The sequence below is a fragment of the Erpetoichthys calabaricus genome, chromosome 7, assembly GCF_900747795.2.
Source record: "Erpetoichthys calabaricus chromosome 7, fErpCal1.3, whole genome shotgun sequence".
Classification (NCBI taxonomy): domain Eukaryota; kingdom Metazoa; phylum Chordata; class Cladistia; order Polypteriformes; family Polypteridae; genus Erpetoichthys; species Erpetoichthys calabaricus.
This window is the reverse complement of record NC_041400.2, coordinates 189192401-189220162: the sequence shown is the minus strand read 5'-3', so window position 1 is coordinate 189220162 and position 27762 is coordinate 189192401. Positions and strand designations below refer to the sequence as shown.

The window sequence follows — 27762 nt, the reverse complement described above, 5'->3', positions numbered from 1 at the left end:
TACGCCGGTGTAGCACCTCACTGGGACTGGAACTGGAACTGCCAAGTCAGGGATTTTTTTCTTTTTTGATTTTCTTGCTTTTAAGTCATTCTGGTATGTTTATTTATCTATCTATCTACCTATTTATGTATTTGCTTATGTAAAGGGCTTCTTTAAAAAAAAAACAAAAAAGGGGCCAAAAAAGTTCTCTATCTATCTAACTGGGTGCCAGAATAATGTTTTTAAACGTTGTGTCTGTCCTCCCTCTCTCCTGCTGTCTCTCGCTCTCTCATATTGCCAAAGACTCAGCCTGTCTCTGGGTTTATTATTTTACAAGGCACACTGTGCCCTGTTTGCCATCAAGTGTAATCCTAAACTTTGGCATTGCATATTCTGCCCCGTTCTTTCGCTTTATCATTCATATTATCAGATGCTGCCGTTTCTTTGGCTCTTGCTGCTCTCTGCACAACTCTTCCACACTCGCATCCTACTTGCTGTTTTTGCCTATTCATGTTTAAGCGACTCCTAAACTTTGACATTATATTCTACTTTTTCCCATGATTCCCTTAGAACGCCTATGGGGGCCCAAACCACGACTCAAGCCCACCACCACCCCGGCTTTCCTTCATCTGCCTGAGCTCCACTTGTACAACTATGCAAGCAGCTGTGGTATACGTAAGTTTTTTTGAAGTCTCTTTGAGTGACAAAGTCAGCTAAAGAAATAAATAAGAAACAGATAAGCCGGTGAACCTCTATTTTTTTCAAACTCTTGGTAATGTTTTAGCAAATGTAATCAGCTATACGCTGCCCATAATTATACTCTCACATATGTTCAGTATGGAAGTAGTTTATCCACATAGATTTCGTAAATGTATTTGGAGTCACCGTTTTTCGCTTAATATTAAGTGTTTTTTTCACAATATCAATAATTAAAAGTGGCAACTGCTTTGATTTGTTTCCATACGGCACCACTCCTTACAAAAAAAAAATGATAAATTTAGCGCATAATAAAGCACGTTACCCAATGCCGCTGTGAGGTCCGCAACTTCCGCCTTACGTCGCACGACGATGCGCTGGCGTACACGGACGTGCGCGCACCCGTGATGATGTCACTGTGTCTTCGCTGTCATGTCAGTTCAGGAGCGCGTCAAATTTGGGCTTCTGAAAATGTTAATTATTGTGGATTTAAAGCGAAAATGTCGATTTCTGTCTAATACTGGAAAATATGTTACAATTTTTGTCATGTATGCTCAATCAGTAAATCTTCGAAAAATTTGTCAGAAATGTACAACCCTTTCAGAAAAAAGCCTTCTCCAGCTTTCTCCGGTTGAAGATATTAATTGAAATGAAGTTTATAATATCTCAAGAAGGTACTGCATTACCAATAAAATTCGAGAGGCTTCTTTTCGAATTATTTATTTGCCCTGATCAGTAGGTGTTAGTGAGGTTTAAAAAACGATTTAACCTGTGTATTTTATAACTTTCAGGAGGAAAGTATCGTTCATTTGTTATTTGGTTTTTTATTGTGATCTTGAATCTTTCTTTAAGACGACTACTGGGGTTAATATTTCCATAAAGGATTAAGGTGTCGTGTTCCATTATAACGTGAATGTTTAATCAAAAGGTGGTACTGTATGTCCTAAACGTATTTATTATTGATGGTAAGTTACACATTAACATATGAAAATGCTCCAAAGAGATGCCAGACTTTACAACATGTAAAACTGAATTTGCTTGTTATATTAATACATTGGAAGGAGTGAACAATTACAAGGTTAAAAAAAAAAAACTAAATTACTGTAAAGCACTGAATCCCAGTTTAATTTATTTTAACCTTTTAATTATATTTATCTATAAATCCAGCCACAGAGGATGCACAAACCAGTGTGTTTCTTTGTGCCAGTCCCAAGCCCAGGTAAATGGGGAGGGTTACGTCAGGAAGGGCATCCGGTGTGAAATTTTGCCAAATCAATATGCGGACAACAATTTTGTATGATCCGCTGTGGCAACCCCTAACGAGAGCAGCCGAAAGAAGAAGAATGATATTTGTCTATAACATTTATAAAGTACCCCAAAGTATATGTGTAAAGTTTGTATATTTTGTATTTCATATTTAATTGGACTTTTTCAGACAAATTACGCAGAATATTGTATCAATAAATATTCATAATAAGGATGGCGACCCAGGCCGGAACACCCTGATTATGGAAAGACCGATGGAGAGAGTACTTCCAGGACAGTTTCTCCCCGAGACTCACAGAGGGCAGCCCCCTTGGTTTCCAGCAGGGCCCCACAAATGCAAATGTCCATTCTCATGACCCATGGCCCCAGTTGGCAGCATTTCCGCCACACCGCCGGAAGTGCTGTTGGAAGAAGCTCGTTGAGCACCTGGAGTCCTTCTGGGTCAGATTTCCAACTCAACAAAGTTAGGTCTGGTCTGTCCAGTTCGAGTTTATCCGACTCCAGATCATGACACCAATTCACAATGGTGACATGTGAACTTCAGTGAAAGCTGTAGTAACTTACAGTTTATTATTCTGTTTGTGTCTCATTAAATCAACAATAGCAATCACAATAGCAGTGTCGTCAGCGAACTTTTGCACGTGGCAGGACCCCGAGTTGTATTGGAAGTCCGATGTATATGGGCTGAATGGGACTGGAGAAAGTACAGTCCCCTGCGACGCTCCTGTGCTGCTGACCACAATGTCAGACCTGCTGTTCCTGAGGCGCACATACTGAGGTCTGTCTGTAAGATAGTTCACGATCCATGCCACCAGGTATGAATCTACTCCCATCTCTGTCAGCTTGTCCCTGAGGAGCAGAAGTTGGATGGTGTTGAAGGCGCTAGAGAAGTCCAGAAACATAATTCTTACAGCACCACTGCCTCTGTCCAAGTGGGAGAGGGATCGGTGTAGCATGTAGATGATGGCATCCTCCGCTCCCACTTTCTCCTGCTATGCGAATGGCAGAGGGTCGAGGGTGTGGCGTACCTGTGGCCTCAGGTGGTGAAGCAGCAGCTGCTCCATAGTCTTCATCACATATGACGTCAGGGCGACAGGCCTGAAGTCATTCAGCTCACTAGAACGTGATACCTTTGGAACTGGGGTTTTCCAAAGCCTTGGGGCTCTCCCCTGTTCCAGGCTCAGGTTGAAGATGCGCTGTAGAGGACTCCCCAGCTCAGACGCACAGGCCTTCAGCAGTCGTGGTGATACTCCATCTTGACCCGCTGCTTTGCTGGCACAAAGTCTCCTCAGCTCTCTGCTTACCTGGGCTGCTGTAATTGTGGGTTGGGGTAAACTCTCTCCATTGCTGGTATCAGCAGAAGGATGGATGGAGGATGCAGTACTCTGAGGTGAGAGTGAGAGTGGGTTAGGGTGGTCAAACCTGCTAAAAAAGTTGTTCATTTGGTTTGCTTTCTCCACGTCTCTCTCGATGGAGGCACCCTGCTTCGAGCTGCAGCCAGTGGTGATCTTCATCCCATCCCACACTTCCTTCATGCTGTTATTCTGCAACTTTTTCTCCAGCTTTTTCCTGTACTGCTCCTTCGCCACCCTGAGCTGGACTCGGAGTTCCTTCTGCACACGCTTGAGCTCATACTGATCACCGCCTTTAAAAACCCTTTTCTTCTGGTTCAAATGGCCCTTGATGTCACTTGTAATCCATGGCTTGTTTTTAGCATAGCAGCATACAGTTCTTACTGGAACTACAATGTCCATACAGAAGTTGATGTAGTCAGTATCCTCAATGTTCTCACTATATGATCCCTGCAGGATTTCCCAGTCTGTAGTTCCAAAGCAGTTTCTCAGAGCCTGCTCTGCCTTGGGGACCACTTCCTGAATGAGCGCGTGGTTGTAGGTAGGACCCTCACTTGTAGTGGGGCTGAAGCAGAACCAGGTTATGATCTGCTTTCCCAAGCGCAGGCAGTGGGGTGGCGCTGTATGCGTCTTTAATGTTTGCATACAGTAGGTCAATAGTCCTATTTCCCCGGGTGTTACAATCCACATACTGGGAGAATGCAGGTAATGTTTTGTCCAGCGTCACATGGTTAAAGTCATGGTTAGCGCCTCAGGGTGCTGTGTTTGTAGTTTAGCAACAGCGGAGTGGATGACGTCACACATTATCTCCACGTCAGCACGAGGAAGGACTACAATGTTTGCTGATGACATTGTGATCTGTAGTGAGAGTAGGGAGCAGGTTGAGCAGACCCTGGAGAGGCGGAGATCTGCTCTAGAGAGGAGAGGAATGAAGGTCAGTAGGACCACCACAACAGAATACATTTGTGTGAATGAGAGGGAGTACAGTGAAATGGTGAAGATGCAGGGAGTAGAGCTGGTGAAGTTGGAGGAGTTTAAATTCTTGGGATCAACAGTACAGAGTAACAGGAATTGTGGAAGAGAAGTGAAAAAGAGAGTGCAGGCAGGGTGGAATGGGTGGAAGAGTGTCAGGAGTGATTTGTGACAGACGGGTATTAGCAAGTGTGAAAGGGAAGGTCTACAGGACGGTAGTGAGACCAGCTATGTTATATGGGCTGGAGACATTGGCACTAACCAAAAAGCAGGAGACAGAGCTGGAGGTGGCAGAGTTCAAGATGTGAAGATTTGCATTGGATGTGACGAGGTTGGACAGGATTAGAAATGAGTTCATTAGAGGGGTAGCTTAGGTTGGACGGTTAGGAGACAAAGTCAGAGAGGTGAGATTGCGTTGGTTTGGACATGTGCAGAGGAGAGATGAGGGGTATATTGAGAGAAAGGTGCTAAGGATAGAGCTGCCAGGTAAGAGGAAAAAAGGCCTAAGAGAAGGTTTATGGATGTGGCGAGAGAGGACATGCAGGCGATGGGTGTAACAGAACATGACGACAAGGACAGGAAGAGATGGAAAAAGATGATCTGCTGTGGCAACCCTAATGGGAGCAACCGAAAGAAGAAGATAGACAATCTTTAAAGTATATTTAATCTAAAATATGCATTGTTAAGTGTTTATCTACAAATTGAGAACATTCTGTATGTTCTTCATTTGTATCATACATAATATTTTAACCTACAAACTAAGGTTTATATCATTAGCAGGATCCTCTGATCAACAGAAAGTCACAATTTAGTCCTTGGCTTCACTGTATAGTTTTGAGTTACTCTGCCATGTATTTCCTAAACCTGATTTTTCCACTGCAAGACCAGACACTACCCCTGTCAAACAGACTAAGTGCAATGAAGGATCCAACCCTGGATGATACACCTGGCCATCTTAGGGCACACTTACTCAAACTAAGCCAGTTTGGGGCCCTCCTGTTACCACCATCTGTAGATCTGGGATTTGGAAAAACCATTCTTCTTTTCCCACCTCTATGTGGGGTCAATGTGCTTGATCAACCTTTTCCTAACAGCTCAGTCCTGCACTTCCTCTCCAGTCAGACCCTTTTCTTTCAGATCTTTTACTTTATCAATCCACCTCCACTTTGCCCTCACTCACTTCCTCTTTCCCTGTATTTCCATCTCCATCACTCTTTGGCCCACATCTTCATTGTCTGTCCTCATCATATGTCCATACCACTTCACCCTGTACTTTGTAGACGTCTTTCCCAGTTTTGTTGATCGTCTCATTTGCTATTCTGTCCTTTTTTGTAACATTCCACATTCTCATTTCCATCACATCTAACTTTTTCTCCTACTCTCCCTTTACTGCCCATGTCTCAGCTCTATACATCATTGCTGGTCTTACCACTATCTTCAAAATCTGATCTTTAACCTTCACCTCAATCCTTTGATTACACAATACACCTGATACCTTCTTCCAGTTATTCCATCCATACTTCACTTTATGATTTATCTCTGCATATAATTTTTCACCATGGCCTACTACTTGATATTTAAACTGGTCCCATCTTTTCAGTAGCTGTCCCTGAAGGCTAACTTCTGGATTCTGATCATCATTAAACCTCATATATGCTGTCCTCTTCTTCCTATTTATCTTCAAACTTCTATCTTCCAAAACCCTTTTCCACTCTTCCAATTTCATCTCCTCTCCCTCTTTTCTGGTGCTACACACCACGATATCATCAGCAAGACGACACACCCATAAGCAGATCAAAGAGGTAAGGAGTTAAAGAAGATCCCTGGTGCTGACCTCCTCTAGCTGGGCTCTTGTCTGTTACCCCAACATTTCTTTTAACCCGAGTCCTCACTCCCTCATACATCTCCTGGACAATCCTCACACTCTTCTCTGGTCCTCCTTTCTCTCTCTTATGCACCTCCAGACTTCTTGACATAAAGTCAAGAAAAGCTGTTAAGATAAGCGATCATAAGCTGTTACACGGTTGTGCTTGGGAAATAGCTTATGGACTTATAATAACGATATCTCTTCTCCCTCTGCAGAAAGGAAAATTGACACCTTTCCACTCATGATGTCACTTTCAAGGTTAGACCACCTGGACCTGCCTCTTCCTTCCAGAATTCATCATAATTGAAAGAACCACCACCTTGGGCAGTCTGCCTGATTGAACAAGTCAAACGTCTCGTTTGCGTTGCTAACCCATATTTTCATTTATTATTTCCACTTGATAATAGACAGGGTTAGCCTTCAAGGTGCCCAAAACACTCTTTAATCTCTTTTGTCTCTTATTAGAGTGACATAGTCGGCAGGATGATGTCTGAAATGCAAGAGGATACTTCAGTCCCCTAGTCCATGGCGGAGTTAATACGGACACAAAAAATCCAGGTGGGAGAACAGAGGACCCAACTAGCTGAGGCAGAGGTATGTGGTCAGACTTTTGTCGTTCTCCAACAGGATCTCCAAATGTCTCTCTATTTCGATAATGACAATGAGACGTATTTGCTGGTCTTTGAGAAAATAGCCACTCATCATCACTGGGACCGCTTGGAGTGGGCTCACCTAATGGCACTGTTCTTCATGGGACCAGCTCAGTGGGCTTACTTTGACCTCAACAAGAAGGCGGTCGGTGACTATGACAAACTAAAGGCCGAGGTACTGTCACGATATGGGATTACTCCGGTCCAGCAGGCAAGGGCATGTCATAAATGGGCATTCGACCCTAAGCGGCCATCCCATTCACAAACCTGCAAGCTATGGGGAAGAGTGGGGCGTTGGTTAAAACCCGAGGTCAACTTGGCAAAAAAGATCACGGAGATAGTCACTAGTGACCTCCTAGGGCATGCCCTCCCCAAACATCTTGCCCAACCAGTCGAGAGGTAGGAATACAAATTACTTGATTCCCTGGTGGCAGCCCTCAAGTGTCATGAGGTGCTTCACAAGTTGAAAGTTCATAATAGCTCACTGATAGCCACAAGCCTCATCAGTGACGTGTTGCCTGCTCTTCGCAATACTGAACCTACAGTGCGCCTGAAGGAGATGTCCACAGCTCCTCCCTGCTGCTGTCAATGCTGGGAGGTTAGGCATACTATCTCCAACTGCCCCAACTTAGGCAAGCCCATGGAGTGCAGGTGGGCACCAGGAGAGAGGTGTTGTTTGTTCACTAATCCTCTGTCTCTTGCACACAATGAGGTGGTGGAGGTGAATGGGTCCCTGCACTGTTTGACTCCAGTAGTAACATTTCTATTGTTGCTCACCAATTTGTTCTTTTGAGACAGTGAGGATCAGGAATGACCAGTCAAACCTGTATCCACAAGGAAACCCGCTGCTACAGGTCCGCCTGACGTATCATTACTTACAAAGGCATTACTTCAGGGTGGCTGTTATGTGCAGTCCACCCTAACCGATTATACTTGGGTGGGACTGGTCAAATATTAAAAGCAGGAAAACACATTCCACCTCTGGTAAAACACGGGGTCTAATAAATGATGGGAAATAATTAATCACAGGTTGTACTCACACCATCAGAGTCCTGAAGTTGAATTTCCAGAAAGGAGAGCAACAGGCCTAGTGTTGAGTCTATCCTTCACCTTCACCGCTCTTATGAGACCATCTGGACCAGGGAAGGTTCTAACAATTTGGCCTATTAACCAAAGTGCTTCAAGAAACATTTTTTTTGATTTTGTAATCAATTCTTTATTGATGTCAAACAAATAGTAAAGTCCATAAAAGTTATGAACAGAATCGGTGACAAAGGGCAGCTCTGGTGGAGTCCAGCTCTCACTGGAAACGGGTTCGACTTACTGCCGGCAATGCGGACCAAGCTCTGTCACCAATCGTACAGGGACCGAACAGCTCTTATCAGGGGGTCCGGTACCCCATACTCTCGGAGTACCCCCCACAGGATTCCCCGAGGGACACGGTCGAACGCCTTTTCCAAGTCCACAAAACACATGTAGACTGGTTGGGCAAACTCCCATGCACCCTCCAGGACCCTGCTGGTCCACTGTTCCACGACCAGGACGAATACCACACTGTTCCTCCTGAATCCGAGGTTCAACTATCTGACGGACCCTCCTCTCCAGGACCCCCAAATAGACGCAGCCAGGGCATTGAGGGGGCCCGGTTTGGTGGACTCAGGATTGGGTCACTGCTTTTTGCAGATGACGTTGTCCTGTTTTCTTCATCAGGCCATGATCTCAGCTCTCTCTGGATCGGTTCGTAGCTGAGTGTGAAGCGGCTGGGATGGGAATCAGCACCTCCAAATCTGAGACCATGGTCCTCAGCTGGAAAAGGGTGGAGTGCCCTCTCAGTGTTGGTAGCGAGATCCTGCCTCAAGTGGAGGAGTTCAAGTATCTCGAGGTCTTGTTCACGAGTGAGGGAAGAATGGAGCGTGAGATCGACAGGCGGATCGGTGCGGCGTCTGCAGTGATGCGGGCTCTGCATCGGTCTGTCGTGGTGAAAAAGGAGCTGAGCCGCAGGGCAAAGCTCTCAATTTACCAGTCGATCTATGTTCCTACCCTCACCTATGGTCATGAGCTTTGGGTAGTGACCGAAAGAACGAGATCGCGAATACAAGCGGCTGAAATGAGTTTCCTCCGCAGGGTGTCTGGGCTTTCCCTTAAAGATAGGGTGAGAAGCTCAGTCATCCAGGAGGGGCTCAGAGTAGAGCCGCTGCTCCTCCGCATCGAGAGGAGTCAGATGAGGTGGCTCGGGCATCTGATCAGGATGCCTCCTGGACGCCTCCCTGGTGAGGTGTTCCGGGCACGTCCAACCGGGAGGAGGCCCCGGGGAAGACCCAAGACACGCTGGAGGGACTATGTGTCCCGACTGGCCTGGGAACGCCTCGGGATTCTCCCGGAAGAGCTAGAAGAAGTGACCGGGGAGAGGGAAGTCTGGGCATCTCTGCTCAAGCTGCTGCCCCCACGACCCGACCTCGGATAAGCGGAAGAGGATGGATGGATGGATGGAAATAGTAAAGTAACAAAAAGGAAGACATTTTCAAATTGAAGTTTTGACAAAAGTAAAAGAAAAAAAAAAACAGGTGATAAAATCATCAATACAGTATGAGGGTCTCCTGAATTCCTGCTCAGATCAAATAAAAATTGTACTATGATTCAGGAAAACAGATTGCTTTTGATGTTAACTGTCCATTAAAGTATTTAAGTTCATCTGTTGTTTTGTCTTGAACAAACTATAATGAAAATATACAGTAAAATGTATAGATTTTGTACACCACAACAAGAACCACTTGGTTGATTGTTCAAGTAAGTTCATTTTCTAGGAGTTTAGCTAAGCTGTGCTCCACTTAAGGCAGCACTTAGCTCTAGTCTTGGTATGGTTTGCCAATGCTTTGGTGCAACTCTAGATTTGGCCATAATGAAGGTACGTAAGATGAATATTGTCATCGTTGTCTTCTGTTCTCGGGTAGGAAACAGACCCATAAGCTTGTTCAGAGGCATCACAGGATATGTGAATCTGTCTAGTAATGGAAAACAAGTTCATATCAGCAGGCATATCACATCTTGGGATACTAAAGATAGTCAAAGTGTGAAGTTCTCTCTCCCAATAATCATTCCAGGCTCTTAATCGATCTTCAGGCAACATGGGGTCATCCCAGTCTCTTTGTTTATGCCCCAGGTCTTGGGCACGTACAGTGCATCCGGAAAGTATTCACAGCGCGTCACTTTTTCCACATTTTGTTATGTTACAGCCTTATTCCAAAATGGATTAAATTCATTTTTTTCCTCAGAATTCTACACACAACACCCCATAATGACAACGTGAAAAAAGTTTACTTGAGGTTTTTGCAAATTTATTAAAAATAAAAAAATTGACAAAGCACATGTACATAAGTATTCACAGCCTTTGCAGTGAAGCTTGAAATTGAGCTCAGGTGCATCCTGATTCCCCTGATCATCCTTGAGATGTTTCTGCAGCTTCATTGGAGTCCACCTGTGGTAAATTCAGTTGACTGGACATGATTTGGAAAGGCACACACCTGTCTATATAAGGTCCCACAGTTGACAGTTCATGTCAGAGCACAAACCAAGCATGAAGTCAAAGGAATTGTCTGTAGACCTCCGAGACAGGATTGTCTCCAGGCACAAATCTAGGGAAGGTTAAAGAAAAATTTCTGCTGCTTTGAAGGTCCCAATGAGCACAGTGGCCTCCATCATCCGTAAGTGGAAGAAGTTCGAAACCACCAGGACTCTTTCTAGAGCTGGCCGGCCATCTAAACTGAGCGATCGGGAGAGAAGGTGACCAAGAACCCAATGGTCACTCTGTCAGAGCTCCAGAGGTCCTCTGTGGAGAGAGAAGAACCTTCCAGAAGGACAACCATCTCTGCAGCAATCCACCAATCAGGCCTGTATGGTAGAGTGGCCAGACGGAAGCCACTCCTTAGTAAAAGGCACATGGCAGCCCGCCTGGAGTTTGCCAAAAGGCACGTGAAGGACTCTCAGACCATGAGAAAGAAAATTCTCTGGTCTGATGAGACAAAAATTGAACTCTTTGGTGTGAATGCCAGGCGTCACGTTTGGAGGAAACCAGGCACCGCTCATCACCAGGCCAATACCATCCCTACAGTGAAGCATGGTGGTGGTAGCATCATGCTGTGGGGATGTTTTTCAGTGGCAGGAACTGGGAGACTAGTCAGGATAAAGGGAAAGATGACTGCAGCAATGTACAGAGACATCCTGGATGAAAACCTGCTCCAGAGCGCTCTTGACCTCAGACTGGGGCGACGGTTCATCTTTCAGCAGGACAACGACCCTAAGCACACAGCCAAGATATCAAAGGAGTGGCTTCAGGACAACTCTGTGAATGTCCTTGAGTGGCCCAGCCAGAGCCCAGACTTGAATCCGATTGAACATCTCTGGAGAGATCTTAAAATGGCTGTGCACCGACGCTTCCCATCCAACCTCATGGAGCTTGAGAGGTGCTGCAAAGAGGAATGGGCGAAACTGGCCAAGGATAGGTGTGCCAAGCTTGAGGCATCATATTCAAAAAGACTTGAGGCTGGAATTGCTGCCAAAGGGGCATCGACAAAGTATTGAGCAAAGGCTGTGAATACTTATGGACATGGGATTTCTCAGTTTTTTTTATTTTTAATAAATTTGCAAAAACCTCAAGTAAACTTTTTTCACGTTGTCATTATGGGGTGTTGTGTGCAGAATTCTGAGGAAAAAAATGAATTTAATCCATTTTGGAATAAGGCTGTAAGATAACAAAATGTGGAAAAAGTGATGCGCTGTGAATACTTTCTGGATGCACTGTACAGTGAATGGAAGAATATACCCCAAAGGATCATACTGACTGGCGCATACTTTGTAGTGACAGTAGTCTTCTGCACTGGATGACACTTGTACCTGAAATTGTCTGAGGAATATCATCACTTCAAGCCTAAAGTGGATTCTTTGGAATCTGATCTATCCTGGGACAATCAGACTTCTGGACTAATTGAACGAGGTTCTTGTAGCTGATGTTCTAGTATCTTGTGGAAATTACTAGCCCATAGACAAAGGTCAAATTCAACCATTTGAAAGAAGATCTCTTAGTTTGTCTATTAGTTGCTTTGCCTTCGGGGTTTATGGTAGACTCTGAAAATGGTTGTCCATATACGAAGAAACTCTTTTGTACTGAGGATTTGATCTCATCTGCTGGTTCGGTGTTGTTCATTACATGTCACTGGAGAGCAAAAATTGCCCAACAAGGGCTGCAAGTTGTACCAAAGGGAAATAGATACCTGCCATTTATAAGGTAATTGGGGGGGGCGTTGTATGCCACTTTCCAAATTACACCACGCAAAATGAAGAGGTGGACTGCACAGTGGCGCAGTGGTAGCGCTGCTGCCTCATAGTTAGGAGACCCCGGAGTTTCCATGTTCTCCCCGTGTCTGCGTGGGTTTCCTCCGGGTACTCCGGTTTCCTGCCACAGTCCAAAGACATGCAGGTCAGGTGCATTGTCGATTCTAAATTGTCCCTAGTGTGTGCTTGGTGTGTGTGTGTTGTGTGTGCCTAGTGGTGGGCTGGCGCCCTGCCCAAGGTTTGTTTCCTGCCTTGTGCCCTGTGTTGGCTGGGTTTGGCTCCAGCAGACCCCCCGTGACCCTGTTGTTAGGATATAGCGGGATGGATAATGGATGGATGGATGAAAATGAAGAGGTTGATCTTCTGGTAAAATGTGGATTTGGTGAAACATTCCTTTAGTGTCACTACCTGCTGCTACAGTATATTCCCGAAAACATAAGCGCACTCCTAATAGGGATGGACCTAGGGCTGACTCAGTGAGCAGGTATTCATGCAGGCTAAGTCTGCGATATTTAAAGTAGCAATTGAATACGAGCCAGTTCTTCCTGTTATGCTGAACTATATGCGTCATGCTGGCACCCTCTTTGATTTAGGTGGACGTGTCAGGTTGGGGACCCCTGGCTTCTTCGGTCCTGTAGCTCAAGTTAAGATAGTGGATTTTGATTGGCGTCGCCTTCCACGCCAATATCAGTATTTTTAGCTTCAGAGTTCCCCTTCCCCCAATAATGAACACATCCGGCTGACAAGACAAAAAAACAGCCCAAGAGGTTCTGCCCAGCACAGATGCCTCTTCTCCGGCTGGGTGTCCACCGAGTTGTTCCTGCCAGACTCCTGCTCTGTCCTAGTGGGCTAGCAGCCTGGCGTAGTTGTCCGGAAGTCCAGGGTTGTAGCGGTACTGGTAGCCGTATGCGCGCAAGTGATAGGTGTAGTACTCCAGGATGTACATGAGCTCAGCGTTCACGTAATGGAAGGAGACAGCGAGGTCAGAGCAGCACTGGGGACCCTGAAGGGAGAAGGAGAAGAAGATGAAGATGAGAGTGAGCAACAGGCATCACAAATCCTCAAACGTGCATTTTAACATGGTACCCTGCAGCGGGAGAATCAGTCATCTGGCCAAAAATGGCACAAAGGTGCCAAGGAAAGTGCCCAGAGTCTAAAGTCGGTATATGTAAGTAGAAAAGAAGATGAAGACGAGAGTGAGCAACAGGCATCACAAATCCTCAAACGTGCATTTTAACATGGTACCCTGCAGCGGGAGAATCAGTCATCCGGCCAAAAATGGCACAAAGGTGCGAAGGAAAGTGCCCAGAGTCTAAAGTCAGGTATATGTTGTCACGCTTGGGTTACAAGATTGCACAGAAGACCAATGGAAGTTGAAGAAACTCGAATTTTTATTCAAACACTGCAAACAAACATTTATCTTTTAAAACTGTTTCAAACATGCTCCTTGAAAGAGTTTACACCTCCGCTTGTCATTTAAAAGCAACCAAGGATTTCTTCGGAGGAGGAGGAATACATGCCAGGAGCACCAGAAGTCAGAGAGAGAGAAAGAAGCAGAAAAATCAATTTATAACCACAGAGAGAAGTCGGCACAGGCTTTTTGACAAGGCGGAATAGCACGCGGGAGGCAGATTACGCGACAGAGCCGGCCAGAAGGAAAAGGAGAAATGTGAAGGTAGACTGTTTAAGTTTCCTAGGGCTTTTTCCAGGGGCGTCTGTATCTTTTTGGGGGTAGGATTAGCTTCGCAGCTCACAATGTAAGTAGAAAAGAAGATGAAGACGAGAGTGAGCAGCAGGCATCACAAATCCTCAAACGTGCATTTTAACATGGTACCCTGCAGCAGAAGAATCAGTCATCTGGCCAAAAATGGCACAAAGGTGCCAAGGAAAGTGCCCAGAGTCTAAAGTCAGGTGTATGTAAGTACTGGGACCAATCAAGAAAAAAGCCCAAGGATCATGCCTGGGATGTGCTAGCAGACTCATGCCAACTGATCAACTACTGTCCTTGGACATCACAGTCTCTGCCTTGCCAGGCACAGCACAGCTCTACTGCTGATTTAATGGAGCAGTTGTAGTGTACAGCGCTCACCTGCAGGTGGCAATCTCATTCTAGCAAAGAGCAGAACTTGTTCACTCAGCAGGCCCAAGCAGGGTAACCAGTGACACTTCACCTTCACCCTGAGCTTCTACTGACATGTACCATTTCAAATTGTGTGCCACCATGGAGAGTGCCATATAAGAGTAGCCGGCAGCAAGCCAAAGAATTGGGATATGATGTCCTGTCTCGTTTGACCTCATCCTCTGTCCTTGACTGGAAAGTGTCCAAGTGCTTTTATTAAAATAAATCAAAAGTGTTCAAAAAGAAAGTGCAGTGCTTCAAAAATGTATAAATAAAATGATCCATAAAAACAGGTGAACACCCAAGTGATTAAAAACAAGGATAAAAACCAGCAGTCACTGGGTCAAACGAGCCGAGCACAACTCTTTCCTTGTCTCCCCAGCTCACCCATGGCTTGCTCAGCTGCCGGAGACTTCAGCAGCCGTGGCGGTCCTCTCCATCCCGAACCCCCGTCTTGGCTGATTCCATCGGCATCTGCCAGGCCGCTCGGGGTCGGTTGTCCTCTCGTTATCCTTCCTTGAAGAGGACGCCACCTTGATTGCTCCTAATTCGTTGCACAATCAGTGGGGATGATCTCTACCTGGAGCACCTATCCTTCCTTCCCTCCGTCACGGGACCATGCTGCCTCATTCTCTCTCTCTGCTCCATTGCTGTACTCTTGCTCTACATGCCTTCATTTCTCTCGTTTGTCTTCTCTCAGTTTCTTTTCTCCTCCCTGTGCCGGCCCGTACTTAAACAGCTCTATTGGCGCAGCGTCTAAATCATGCACCGCAGGAAGCTGGTGAAGCAATTGAGACAGATTGCACCCTCACGTGCAGGTGTGTCTCGCCCCAATTACTTCACCAACTCCACGCAGCTGCACGAGTGCACTCACAGAGACTGACACGGCCAACAGAAATTTAATAAAACGGCCATTCTTTCTGAGCCACTGACCTCCTATACCTGAAGGACAGACTGGCAGACAAGTCCACTGTATGATTCATTCAGTAAACAGACAAGGCACTAAATCAAAGATATAGCTCCATTCCAGTCTAAGAAAGACACAGATAGCAGAGGCACTATACAGGTGCTGGTCATAAAATTAGAATATCATGACAAAATTGATTTATTTCAGTAATTCTATTCAAAAAGTGAAACTTGTATATTAGATTCATTCATTACACACAGACTGATGTATTTCAAATGTTTATTTCTTTTAATGTTGATGATTATAACTGACAACTAATGAAAGTCCCAAATTCAGTATCTCGGAAAATTAGAATATCAATTAAGACCAATGCAAAAAAAGGATTTTTAGAAATGTTGGCCAACTGAAAGGTATGAACATGAAAAGTATGAGCATGTACAGCACTCAATATTTAGTTGGGGCTCCTTTGGCCTGGATTACTGCAGCAATGCGGCGTGGCATCGAGTCGATCAGTCTGTGGCACTGCTCAGGTGTTATGAGAGCCCATGTTGCTCTGATAGTGGCCTTCAGCTCTTCTGAATTGTTGGGTCTGGCGTATTGCATCTTCCTCTTCACAATACCCCATAGATTTTCTATGGGGTTAAGGTCAGGCGAGTTTGCTGGCCAATCAAGAACAGGGATACCATGGTCCTTAAACCAGGTACTGGTAGCTTTGGCACTGTGTGCAGGTGCCAGGTCCTGTTGGAAAATGAAATCTGTATCTCCATAAAGTTCGTCAGCAGCAGGAAGCATGAAGTGCTCTAAAACTTCCTGGCAGAAGGCTGCGTTGACCTTGGACCTCAGAAAACACAATGAACCAACACCAGCAGATGACATGGCACCCCAAACCATCACTGACTGTGGAAACTTTACACTGGACCTCACGCAACGTGGATTCTGTGCCTCTCCTCTCTTCCTCCAGACTCTGGGACCTTTATTTCCTAAGGAAATGCAAAATTTACTTTCATCAGAGAACTTGGACCACTCAGCAGCAGTCCAAAGGCGAGACGCTTCTGACGCTGTCTCTTGTTCAGGAGTGGCTTGACACAAGGAATGCGACAGCTGAAACCCATGTCTTGCATACGTCTGTGCGTGGAGGTTCTTGAAGCACTGACTCCAGCTGCAGTCCACTCTTTGTGAATCTCCCCCATATTTTTGAATGGGTTTTGTTTCCCAATCCTCTCCAGGGTGCGGTTATCCCTATTGCTTGTCCACTTTTTTCTAGCACATCTTGTCCTTCCCTTCGCCTCTCTATTAATGTGCTTGGACACAGAGCTCTGTGAACAGCCAGCCTCTTTAGCAATGACCTTTTGTGTCTTGCCCTCCTTGTGCAAGGTGTCAATGGTCGTCTTTTGGACAACTGTCAAGTCAGCAGTCTTCTCCATGATTGTGTAGCCTACAGAACTCGACTGAGAGACCATTTAAAGGCTTTTGAGTTAATTAGCTGATTAGAGTGTGGCACCAGGTGTCTTCAATATTGAACCTTTTCACGATATTCTAATTTTCCGAGATACTGAATTTGGGACTTTCATTAGTTGTCAGTTATAATCATCAACATTAAAAGAAATAAACATTTGAAATACATCAGTCTGTGTGTAATGAATGAATCTAATATACAAGTTTCACTTTTTGAATGGAATTACTGAAATAAATCAACTTTGTCATGATATTCTAATTTTATGACCAGCACCTGTATAACCGGTCATCTCCTTCCTCACCCATCACAGCCAACTGCTCATCAGCATGCATGCATACACACACACACATACACACTCTAACCCTCTCACTGCCACCTATGGGTATCACAGACCTGACCCATTCACTCTATTCCACCTAATGAGATGGGCACTGCTGGGTGCCATGGTTTTCAGTGCCACCTCTCTCCTTCTACCGTAATGAGTTTGCAAGCTCTTAAAAGGGGTGGCCCCATACAGTGTGCCCCACCATCCCACTCACCTGCACAGTGGGGTAGTAGCAGTAGTTCCGGTACGTGAGGGATTGAGTGAACTTGCCGGTGAGGTGCGTTTCGGGGACAAAGGGGTGAAAGGTCTCCCGAAGCAGGGAGTCACGTGAGTCACCAGCCAGCACGCCCATTTTCTCCATACACTTCCCCAGTGCCAGGTCCTCCACAGAGCTGGTGTGGGAGCACACGTTGGTGCGGAAGCCTTCCACGAAGCGCTGCAGGGCCCCCTTACTGAGGACATATCCGGCGCCACCACTCATGTAGCCCTGCCTGGTGAAGGGCCGGAAGCGCTTGCCAAAGTAGATGGGTTCTTCGGGGGTGTAGTTGGCGAGGATCCACCGCAGGTTGTCCACAATGACAAAGGTGTCGTCGTCCGCCTTGAGGAACCAGTCACTCTCGTTGAAGTGGTGCTGCTCCAGGTAATGCAAGGCATGGATGGTCTTCCAGTAGAGCTGGTCGCGCCCCTCCTTCATGTTCAGGCCTATGGTGGGGAAGCTGGGGTCGTCCATGGAGCTCACAAAGATCACCGTGTTGCAGTGGCGGCTCCAGGTGGCTTTAACGTGGCGTGCTTTCTTCTTGAGGTTCGAAGGATACGTCATGACCCAGCACAAAATGCGGACCTTGTTGTAGATGTCATCGGCCACACTGCTGTCCTTGCCTACTAACAGAGACAGACAGACAGACAAACAGAATGGGACACTGTTTGCAAATGGAGGTTACACCGGGCTGCCATCTCCAGGCAAGTCATGCCTACCTTTCAAGTGAGGGTGCTCCAGGTTGATCAGGGCCGGCCCACCAACCTTCCAGTTCAGGCTCTCATTTTCCACCTTTAGCTTGTTCTTGGAGGTGACCAGCAGGCTCAATTTGTGTAAGTTCTTGTTAAGGGGCACCTGCATCAGGAAGAAGTACAAAGTGCAGGTGCCCACTATGAAGCCCAGGTAGAAGGTACCTCTAGAGCTCTTCATGGCCATCCATCCTTCTCGGCTACAGTTCAGTTTCATACCTGCAGGGGAAAAAGACACAGGTGGGTCAAGAGGGCATCTTCTAACAGTGCAGATACCTGTGACCCCGGAACAGGCCTGAGAAGAACTATTTGGCAATGTGTGTCACAATATCCATGCAACCAATTTTTGGCCTACTAATCCCACTTGAATGGCTCCGAAACATCTCATGGATTCAGGTCCAATCGTCTTGCCCTTTTTTACTCTGCACCGCTTGATAAAACAGAATAAGAGTGTAGAGCACGTGTGGGATCAGCTTTTGTGGGATGCATCTTATGCACCTCAGTGACCTGGCTGACTTGCAATTCACCTCGTGTTTCCGAAACCAATGGCCTGACCAACTCACAATAGCCAAACAGCGAATATACATGAGACACAACGGCCGACTGCAAAGCAACCACTGACAATCATCATTCACAGCTGGCACACCCCACCGGCAGCCCAGACTTTCAAGAATTTGGGTGGCATGACTTTGTGTTTATTTCCACTGTCAATGGCCCATGCTCTCCTTGTCATCAAATCTGGCGTCTTTCTGTTCAGGCATTCCTCAGATTTGGTGCTTCTGAATACCTGAAGGATGTAAGCCGTAGATATAAACAGCACTCACGGTGTGAAAAGCATCTGCACAGGTTAATGCAAGCAAAGACCCTGTAACTGATAAAGCACATTTACCCTTGGCACCTTACATGTACAAATGGATATGTGTATAATGACTGTGGGTCACCTGACCTGTCTGGACTCCTACTGAGTGAGTCAAATCAATCTTTAATTTAATATTGTTTTTTTTTGTATCAGTATGCTGCTGCTGGAGTATGTGAATTTCCCCTTGGGATTAATAAAGTATCTATCTATCTATCTATCTATCTATCTATCTATCTATCTATCTATCTATCTATCTATCTATCTATCTATTATATAGTGCCTTTCCTATCTATCTATCTATCTATCTATCTATCTATCTATCTATCTATCTATCTATTATATAGTGCCTTTTCTATCTATCTATCTATCTATCTATCTATCTATCTATCTATCTATCTATCTATCTATTATATAGTGCCTTTCCTATCTATCTATCTATCTATCTATCTATCTATCTATCTATCTATCTATCTATTATATAGTGCCTTTTCTATCTATCTATCTATCTATCTATCTATCTATCTATCTATCTATCTATCTATCTATCTATCTATCTATCTATCTATTATATAGTGCCTTTCCTATCTATATATCTATCTATCTATTATATAGTGCCTTTCCTATCTATCTATCTATCTATCTATCTATCTATCTATTATATAGTGCCTTTCCTATCTATCTATCTATCTATCTATCTATCTATCTATCTATCTATCTATCTATCTATCTATTATATAGTGCCTTTCCTATCTATCTATCTATCTATCTATTATATAGTGCCTTTCCTATCTATCTATCTATCTATCTATCTATCTATCTATCTATCTATCTATCTATCTATCTATCTATCTATTATATAGTGCCTTTCCTATCTATCTATCTATCTATCTATCTATCTATCTATCTATCTATCTATCTATCTATCTATCTATCTATCTATTATATAGTGCCTTTTCTATCTATCTATCTATCTATCTATCTATCTATCTATCTATCTATCTATCTATCTATCTATCTATCTATCTATCAAAAGGTGGGATCTGAACTGGCAGCCTTGGGCTTCTAAGCCCACTTCCTCACCCATTATGCCAATTTAAATAATAATCAGCAGCACTCGATGCTGTGAATACCTCACCCCTGACGTCTGTGAGGATCAGACTGGCAACGAGAATTTTCTAAAAGACGCTTAAAAAGTCATGTGTAGGGTGCAGGGTGCAGGGCAGGGGTGGTCTGCTTATTACAATCACACCCCCTGTATCGGACATCATGTATTTCCCTAGAGTTGGTCTTCGCAGGTACTGACACACAGTCTACACCTGCCCATTTATCTAGTCTGACACCTCCAGCGATTCACTCCAGCTAGTCTGCTACTCTGAAATGTTTTGTCTTTAGTCGTCAGGGGGGCTCTGTGTGCATGAGAGCTGATGGCCAATTAATGCTCAGTCACAATTACAATGCACAGAATGCAGGGATAAGGAATAAGGAACACTGGACTGGGTGGTACTGAACCTCACAGAGAAGAATAGAAGCTCGTCAGTCTGATGTCTCGAGTTTTACATACCACAAGAAAAAAAGAAGGGGGGGGCAAAATTACAACTGAACTTGCCACACTGGTTAACCTTTCATATACAGTGCATACAGTGGAAAGTATTCACAGTGCATCACTTTTTCCACATTTTGTTATGTTACAGCCTTATTCCAAAATGGATTAAATTTATTTTTTTCCTCCAATTTCTACACACAACACCCCATAATGACAACGTGAAAAAAGTTTACTTGAGATTTTTGCAAATTTATTAAAAATAAAAACATTGAGAAAGCACATGTACATAAGTATTCACAGCCTTTGCCATGAAGCACAAATTTGAGCTCAGGTGCGTCCTGTTTCCCCTGATCATCCTTGAGATGTTTCTACAGCTTCATTGGAGTCCACCTGTGGGAAATTCAGTTGACTGGACATGATTTGGAAAGGCACACACCTGTCTATAGAAGGTCCCACAGTTGACAGTTCATGTCAGAGCACAAACCAAGCATGAAGTCAAAGGAATTGTCTGTAGACCTCTGAGACAGGATTGTCTCGAGGCACAAATCTGGGGAAGGTTACAGAAAAATTTCTGCTGCTTTGAAGGTCCCAATGAGCACAGTGGCCTCCATCATCCGTAAGTGGAAGAAGTTCAAAACCACCAGCACTCTTCCTAGAGCTGGCCAGCCATCTAAACTGAGCGATCTGGGGAGAAGGGCCTAAGTCAGGGAGGTGACCGAGAACCCGATGGTCACTCTGTCAGAGCTCCAGAGGTCCTCTGCGGAGAGAGGAGAACCTTCCAGAAGGACAACCATCTCTGCAGCAATCCACCAATCAGGCCTGTATGGTAGAGTGGCCAGACGGAAGCCACTCCTTAGTAAAAGGCACATGGCAGCCCGCCTGGAGTTTGCCAAAAGGCACCTGAAGGACTCTCAGACCATGAGAAAGAAAATTCTCTGGTCTGATGAGACAAAGATTGAACTCTTTGGTGTGAATGCCAGGCGTCATGTTTGGAGGAAACCAGGCACTGCTCATCACCAGGCCAATACCATCCCTACAGTGAAGCATGGTGGTGGCAGCATCATGCTGTGGGGATGTTTTTCAGTGGCAGGGACTGGGAGACTAGTCAGGATAAAGGGAGAGATGACTGCAGCAATGTACAGAGACATCCTGGATGAAAACCTGCTCCAGAGCGCTCTTGACCTCAGACTGGGGCGACGGTTCATCTTTCAGCAGGACAACGACCCTAAGTACACAGCCAAGATATCAAAGGAGTGGCTTCAGGACAACTCTGTGAATGTCCTTGAGTGGCCCAGCCAGAGCCCAGACTTGAATCTGATTGAACATCTCTGGAGAGATCTTAAAATGGCTGTGCAGCGACGCTTCCCATCCAACCTGATGGAGCTTGAGAGGTGCTGCAAAGAGGAATGGGCGAAACTGGCCAAGGATAGGTGTGCCAAGCTTGTGGCATCATATTCAAAAAGACTTGAGGCTGGAATTGCTGTCAAAGGGGCATCGACAAAGTATTGAGCAAAGGCTGTGAATACTTATGGACATGGGATTTCTCAGATTTTTTATTTTTAATAAATTTGCAAAAACCTCAAGTAAACTTTTTTCATGTTGTCATTATGGGGTGTTGTGTGTAGAATTCTGAGGAAAAAAATGAATTGAATCCATTTTGGAATAAGGCTGTGACATAACAAAATGTGGAAAAAGTGAAGCGCTGTGAATACTTTCCGGATGCACTGTATATTGCCAGCACCTGTTTCTTATCACAGGTGAGTTCAAACGAGCATCATATGCTTGAAATAAAACGATTTACCCACAATTTTGAAAGGGTGCCAATAATTTTGTCAGGCCCATTTTTGGAGTTCTGTGTGACATGATGTCAGATTTGGCTTTTTTTCTCTGTTTTTTTGTGTTGTTCCAATGCACATAAAGGTAATAAACATGTGGATACCAAAACATTTGTAATTGCAACAATTGTCTGGGAGAAATGGTGCATTTTCTGGGAAAATTCCAGGGGTGCCGATAATTTCGGCCATGACTGTAGCAACCAGACAGACACACACTGCTTTTATTAAGGTGGATAGAGTGCCTCCTATGTGGCAGTACAAGTTAAATGAGGGAACACTTAAGCTAGTAGTGCACCTGGAGTACTGTGTACAGTGTTGGGCTGCACATTCCCCAACAAAAGACATAGCTGAGCAAAAGGAAGTCCACAGGAGAGCGATTAGGCTGATTACTGTATGAGGGTCTGAACTGTGAGGAAAGATTGGAGCCAAACCTTTCGAGTGACCAGACATTAAAAAGTGACCTGACTGAAGTGTTTATAATTATGAAGGAAATTGGCACATTGACTCCCAGCTGTCACTTTAAAATAAATGCTTCAACAAGAACAGAACTCAGGGGCAGCACTGGAAAAACTGGTAAGGACTGATTTCACACAAATGGTAGAAGGTTTTTCTTCATGCAAAGAACCAGAGACACATGAAATTAATGACCAAGTACTGTAGTGGACAGTAGGGACTTTCAAATCATTGACTTGATGTTATTTTGGTGGACATGACTGGCCAGCTTGTTATGCTGAATGGCCTGTTCTTGTCAGGTCAGCCCTATTGCTCAAACCCACATTCAGCCTAAAAATGGTAGAGCAGAGATGGCCTACAGTGACACATTAGCTCAGCCGGTCACACTCCTCACTCTTTACTCCATTCTAATGTCTCACCTGGCTGCATCTTGAGGAGCTTCTCACCAAGCCCAAGCAACAAGATCAGGGCTGGTGCCACCGTGGCTTCAGGGATGGGCACTTCCCTGTAAACAACAGCCTCACCACACAATAAGGAAATAAAAAAAAATTTGACTTCCTCCTTGGATGGAGAGCACAGGCAGTCGTATCCAGGTCGGGTTAACTTGTTCACTTCTTTGTAGTTAAATCCCAAGGAAAGATCAACAAGTGTAGCCACTCACCTCAATCTTCGCAGCTCGGCCTAAAACTCCGGATACCATGGAATCCTCTAAACTTGTGTAAAGTGCCATCTGTTGAACAGACGTGACCAGTCCCGCCAGACCCTCTCTCATCATCTCCTTAACACTCAGGGTGTGTGGCTTCTGAGGAACTGACAAAGAGGTGTTGAGCCAACACAATGACATGCTGTGCACACCTGTGGAAATCCTGAAACTTCCAGATGACTCGTTTTTAGTTTTCTACAAGATGAGGAGGACAGCCATGGATCTGTTGTTGAGGAGTTTGAGCAACAGTGTCATTGTTCCTTTTTATGGACAAATTTATAAATATATTTTATTACATCAGGTGGCATGGTGGCGCAGTGGGTAGCGCTGCTGCCTCGCAGTTGGTAGACCTGGGGACCTGGGTTCGCTTCCCGGGTCCTCCCTGCATGGAGTTTGCATGTTCTCCCCGTGTCTGCGTGGGTTTCCTCCCACAGTCTAAAGACATGCAGGTTAGGTGGATTAGTGATTCTAAATTGGCCCTAGAGTGTGCTTGGTGTTTGTGTGTGTCCTGTGGTGGGTTGGCACCCTGCCTGGGATTAGTTCCTGCCTTGTGCCCTGTGTTGGCTGGGATTGGCTCCAGCAGGCCCCCGTGACCCTGTGTTTGGATTCAGCGGGTTGGAACATGGATGGATTTTATTACATATTTTTATCTAAAAGAAAGGAGATGATTGTAGATCTCCAGTGCTCTCCTCTTTCCCCTGTCACATCTTTAATTAAAGGGGAGACAGCAGAGATGGTAGAGCACTACAAATATCTGGGGACAATGCACCTTAATAAACAGGACAAGTGTCTTTGTGTGTCCATCCAGTCCAACAGATCGTGCACCGCCAACATTAACGCTGCCTTTACAAAACCCATACCAAATGGCATATAACAGAGACATATGTATTGCATTTGTCACTCCAACAGATGGTGCATCACAAACGTGTAGTAATTTATTTTATTACTACAAAGGTTTGTGATGCGCCATCTGTTGAAATGATAAATGCAATGCATTTTATTGCTACAGGATTTACAAAATACATTCCAACAGATGGTGGTGCATTGCAAACGTTAACACGGAGCCCTACATTGATTACTTAGACTTTGAGCCATCTTAAGCACAACTAGTAGAAGGATAAGTGTCTGTGTGTGTGTATTTGTGTGTCCGTCCAGTTGCTCTGTCTCTACCATGCCAATGAATGACACTGCACAAACATTTGTAGTAATAAAATGCATTTAATTTGGCATTCCAACAGATGGTGTTTTAATCATTAATACTGCTTTTACGAATCCAATACCAAAGGACTGATAACAGAAAGATATGCATAATGTAGACATTGCATTGTAGTAAGAGCACTAATACAAATGTTTGTGCCATTACAGCATAAATTCCAACAGATGGTGCACAGCAAACATTAAAGAGAAGGTCTACATCAATTACTTAGATTTCAACCCGTCTTAGATAGGTAGTATGGCAAGTAACAGCATAAGTGTCTGTGCGTCCATCTGGTTGTCACGTCTCTATCATTCCAACAGATTGCGCATCACAAATATCCTCTTTAATAAAATCCCTATGTGTATCCAGGTGTCCGTGTGTGTGTGTCTTCTGATGAAGTGCGCATGCGCGGGGCACGGTGTGATGTGCGATATTACTGTCAGAGAAAGTTGCAGGCGTTTTACAGAAATACAAACCAGTATTACTGCGAGAGGAAATTAAAGGTACACAATACAGTGACGCATATCACAGCCACATACAAGCCAGTATTACTGTCAGAGGAGATTAAAGGCATATTACCGACGCGCACGCCTGTATTACCGCCAGAGAAAATTAAAGGTATATTACGGACGTACAAGCCAGTGGACGTACAAGACAGTATTACTGTCACAGAAAATTAAAGACACACAATACACGGCGGCAGCCCACAAAGAACGGTCAGCTCAGCAAGTAAACATCAACAAAAGAACGTCTGAAAGAAAGAAAAATACGACCAACAAAAAGAATGAGGGCAAAGTCCCTTGCCATTTAATATAGACTGTTCCTACTAATGTTTATGCACTACTGTTCTAGCGCCCGTTATTGTAACGGGCTTAATGACTAGTTTGTAATAAAATACATTGCATTTGTCATTCCAACAAATGGTGCATCACATATACTAACACTGCTTTTATGAATCCAATTCCAAATGGCTGCTTTTATGAAATACTAAATGGACATTTAGTGAAGGAGCGTTAGCTGTGGCGCTGCTGGACATCTGCTGGAATGACAAATGCAATGCAAATGGTGCATCACAAACATCTGTAGTAATGCATTTTATTACTACAGGATTTCCAAAATTATTCCAACAGACGGTGCACTGCAAACATTAACGCGAAGGCCCATATTGATTACTCAGATTGCAACATGTCTTAGAAGGGTAGCAGAACTAGTTTTCAATAACTGGCTAAACTCTGACCTTAACACAGAATGAATTTGTAAAAAAAAAGGGAAGACATGGTTCTACTTTCTTAGGAAACACAATTGTTTTAAAACAAACAAAACCATCATGACAACTTTTTTTTTATTAAAGGTTATTTTACATTTATCTGTGGTCACATTTGCTTTTATTTGTTAGTTCGGGAATCTAAGCATTAAGAATATCAACCATCTTAAGAAGATTACAAAAACTAGTAGTAAAACGATTGATTCGCAGCAGGCCGCCGTCGCTGAGCTGTGTGGCAAACAGGTCAGTAAGGCAGACAAACTTCTTCTATCAGACAGATGCCATCCTCCATGGGTAGAGGGGTAGCACAGCTAGTAAAAGGACACGTGTATGTGTATCCTTGTGAATATTCAGTCCAAAAGATGGTGCAGCACAAACGTTTCTAGTAATTCATCACATTTGTCATTCAAATAGATGGCACATGACAAACACTTTTACTGCAGTAATAAAAAACATTGGGTTTGTCATTTCTTGTAACCCAAGGTAATGCAATGACAAATGTTTCTCTAATAAGCAATTAGCATTAACCCTGGATTAATTAAGGATAAACTCAGGGAGTTGACCATTAGGGCACCATAGGAATGGCTGTTGAAAAATGGGGCTTTGCAGTCTCATGTGAATAATAAATTAAAAATCAATCATTTAAGATAGATAGATAGATAGATAGATAGATAGATAGATAGATAGATAGATAGATAGATAGATAGATAGATAGATAGATAGATAGATAGATAGATAGATAGATGAAAATCCAATACTAGGAAAACACAGTGGTGGGTGCCACCATCTTAAATAGGTGCAGTCTTGTACTACCAAAGCTGGAGAAGATTTTGATAGATAGATAGATAGATAGATAGATAGATAGATAGATAGATAGATAGATAGATAGATAGATAGATAGATAGATAGATAGATAGATAGATAGAAAGGCACTATATGATAGATAGATAGATAGATAGATAGATAGATAGATAGATAGATAGATAGATAGATAGATAGATAGATAGATAGATAGATAGATAGATAGATAGATAGATAGATAGATAGATAGATAGATAGATAGATGAAAACCCAATACTAGGAAAACACAGTGGTGGGTGCCACCATCTTAAATAGGTGCAGTCTTGTACTACCAAAGCTGGAGAATATTTTGATAGATAGATAGATAGATAGATAGATAGATAGATAGATAGATAGATAGATAGATAGATAGATAGATAGATAGATAGATAGATAGATAGATAGATAGATAGATAGATACTTTATTAATCCCAAGGGGAAATTCACAATTCACTCAATTTAAGCAGTCATGGACATTAGCATCTCTAGTAAATGACATAGCTGTGTGTTAAAAATGAATTTAACAACATCTTGATAACAAAAGGTATCAATTTCTATCAAAACCATTACATTTCTGGATGACAAACATGACTCACTTACAGTATATCTGTTTTACTTACGAGTTATGAGATCCGGATTCATTCCAGTTGTCTGTATGTTGTTGGACCACAGGGAGGACTCCAAGCAAGCAAGCTATGTGAACTGGACCAGTGGGCTAAGGTGGAGTGTCATAGTCATGTCCAGAGCCTCATAGCATGGTGGGGCTCCATTCCAATCACAGCAAGCCAAAGCTACCAGACTGCACTTTCAGGAGGACATGTCCCTTTTCAAAAATAAAATCAGACACCAGGCCGCTCCCTTTATGCCTCAAAGGTTCACCGTTTCAAGCCACCTGTGCCATTGTGCAGTATGAAGACACCGGGCTCAGTGAGCCTTTTATTTCATCAGAGGCACCAGCCAGTCACAACTCCAAATAGACACACGGGAAGAGCCTTGTCCTGCCCATCACGATCACTTTCAACCCAAGTGACGTCATGCTAGCTGTTTGAACAGTCTGATTACCACTGGGCAGACTTCCAGCTCCTTTTGTGTTCACCTTCCCACCCAGCTATGGCATTCAAATATTTCCTCAATTAAGTTGCTAT

The 27762-nt window shown here is 44.1% G+C and overlaps 2 protein-coding genes across 3 annotated transcripts in view; both read right to left on the bottom strand.

The window, feature by feature from the left end:
• Positions 1-1068, bottom strand: part of trmt10b (tRNA methyltransferase 10B) — a 35915-nt gene extending 34847 nt beyond the window's left edge. The window contains exon 1 of the mRNA XM_028805849.2: positions 1001-1068. The gene's annotated coding sequence lies outside the window, so the exon portion shown is untranslated. The remainder of the gene's footprint in view (positions 1-1000) is intronic.
• Positions 1069-11473: 10405 nt separating this feature from the next.
• On the bottom strand, positions 11474-27531 carry LOC114654968 (glycoprotein-N-acetylgalactosamine 3-beta-galactosyltransferase 1-B-like). Of its 2 annotated transcripts, none has more exons than XM_028805847.2 (4): positions 27238-27531; positions 17893-18141; positions 17132-17799; positions 11474-13113 (listed from the first exon to the last, which is right to left on the bottom strand). In XM_028805847.2, the coding sequence occupies exons 1-4, from the start codon at positions 27257-27259 to the stop codon at positions 12952-12954; spliced, it is 1101 nt and encodes a 366-aa protein (XP_028661680.1). In that variant the 5' UTR covers positions 27260-27531; the 3' UTR covers positions 11474-12951. The 2 variants fall into 2 exon arrangements, with proteins under 2 accessions (XP_028661680.1, XP_028661681.1); XM_028805848.2 differs by having other exon boundaries at positions 17132-17796; positions 27238-27530.
• Positions 27532-27762: the final 231 nt, after the last annotated feature.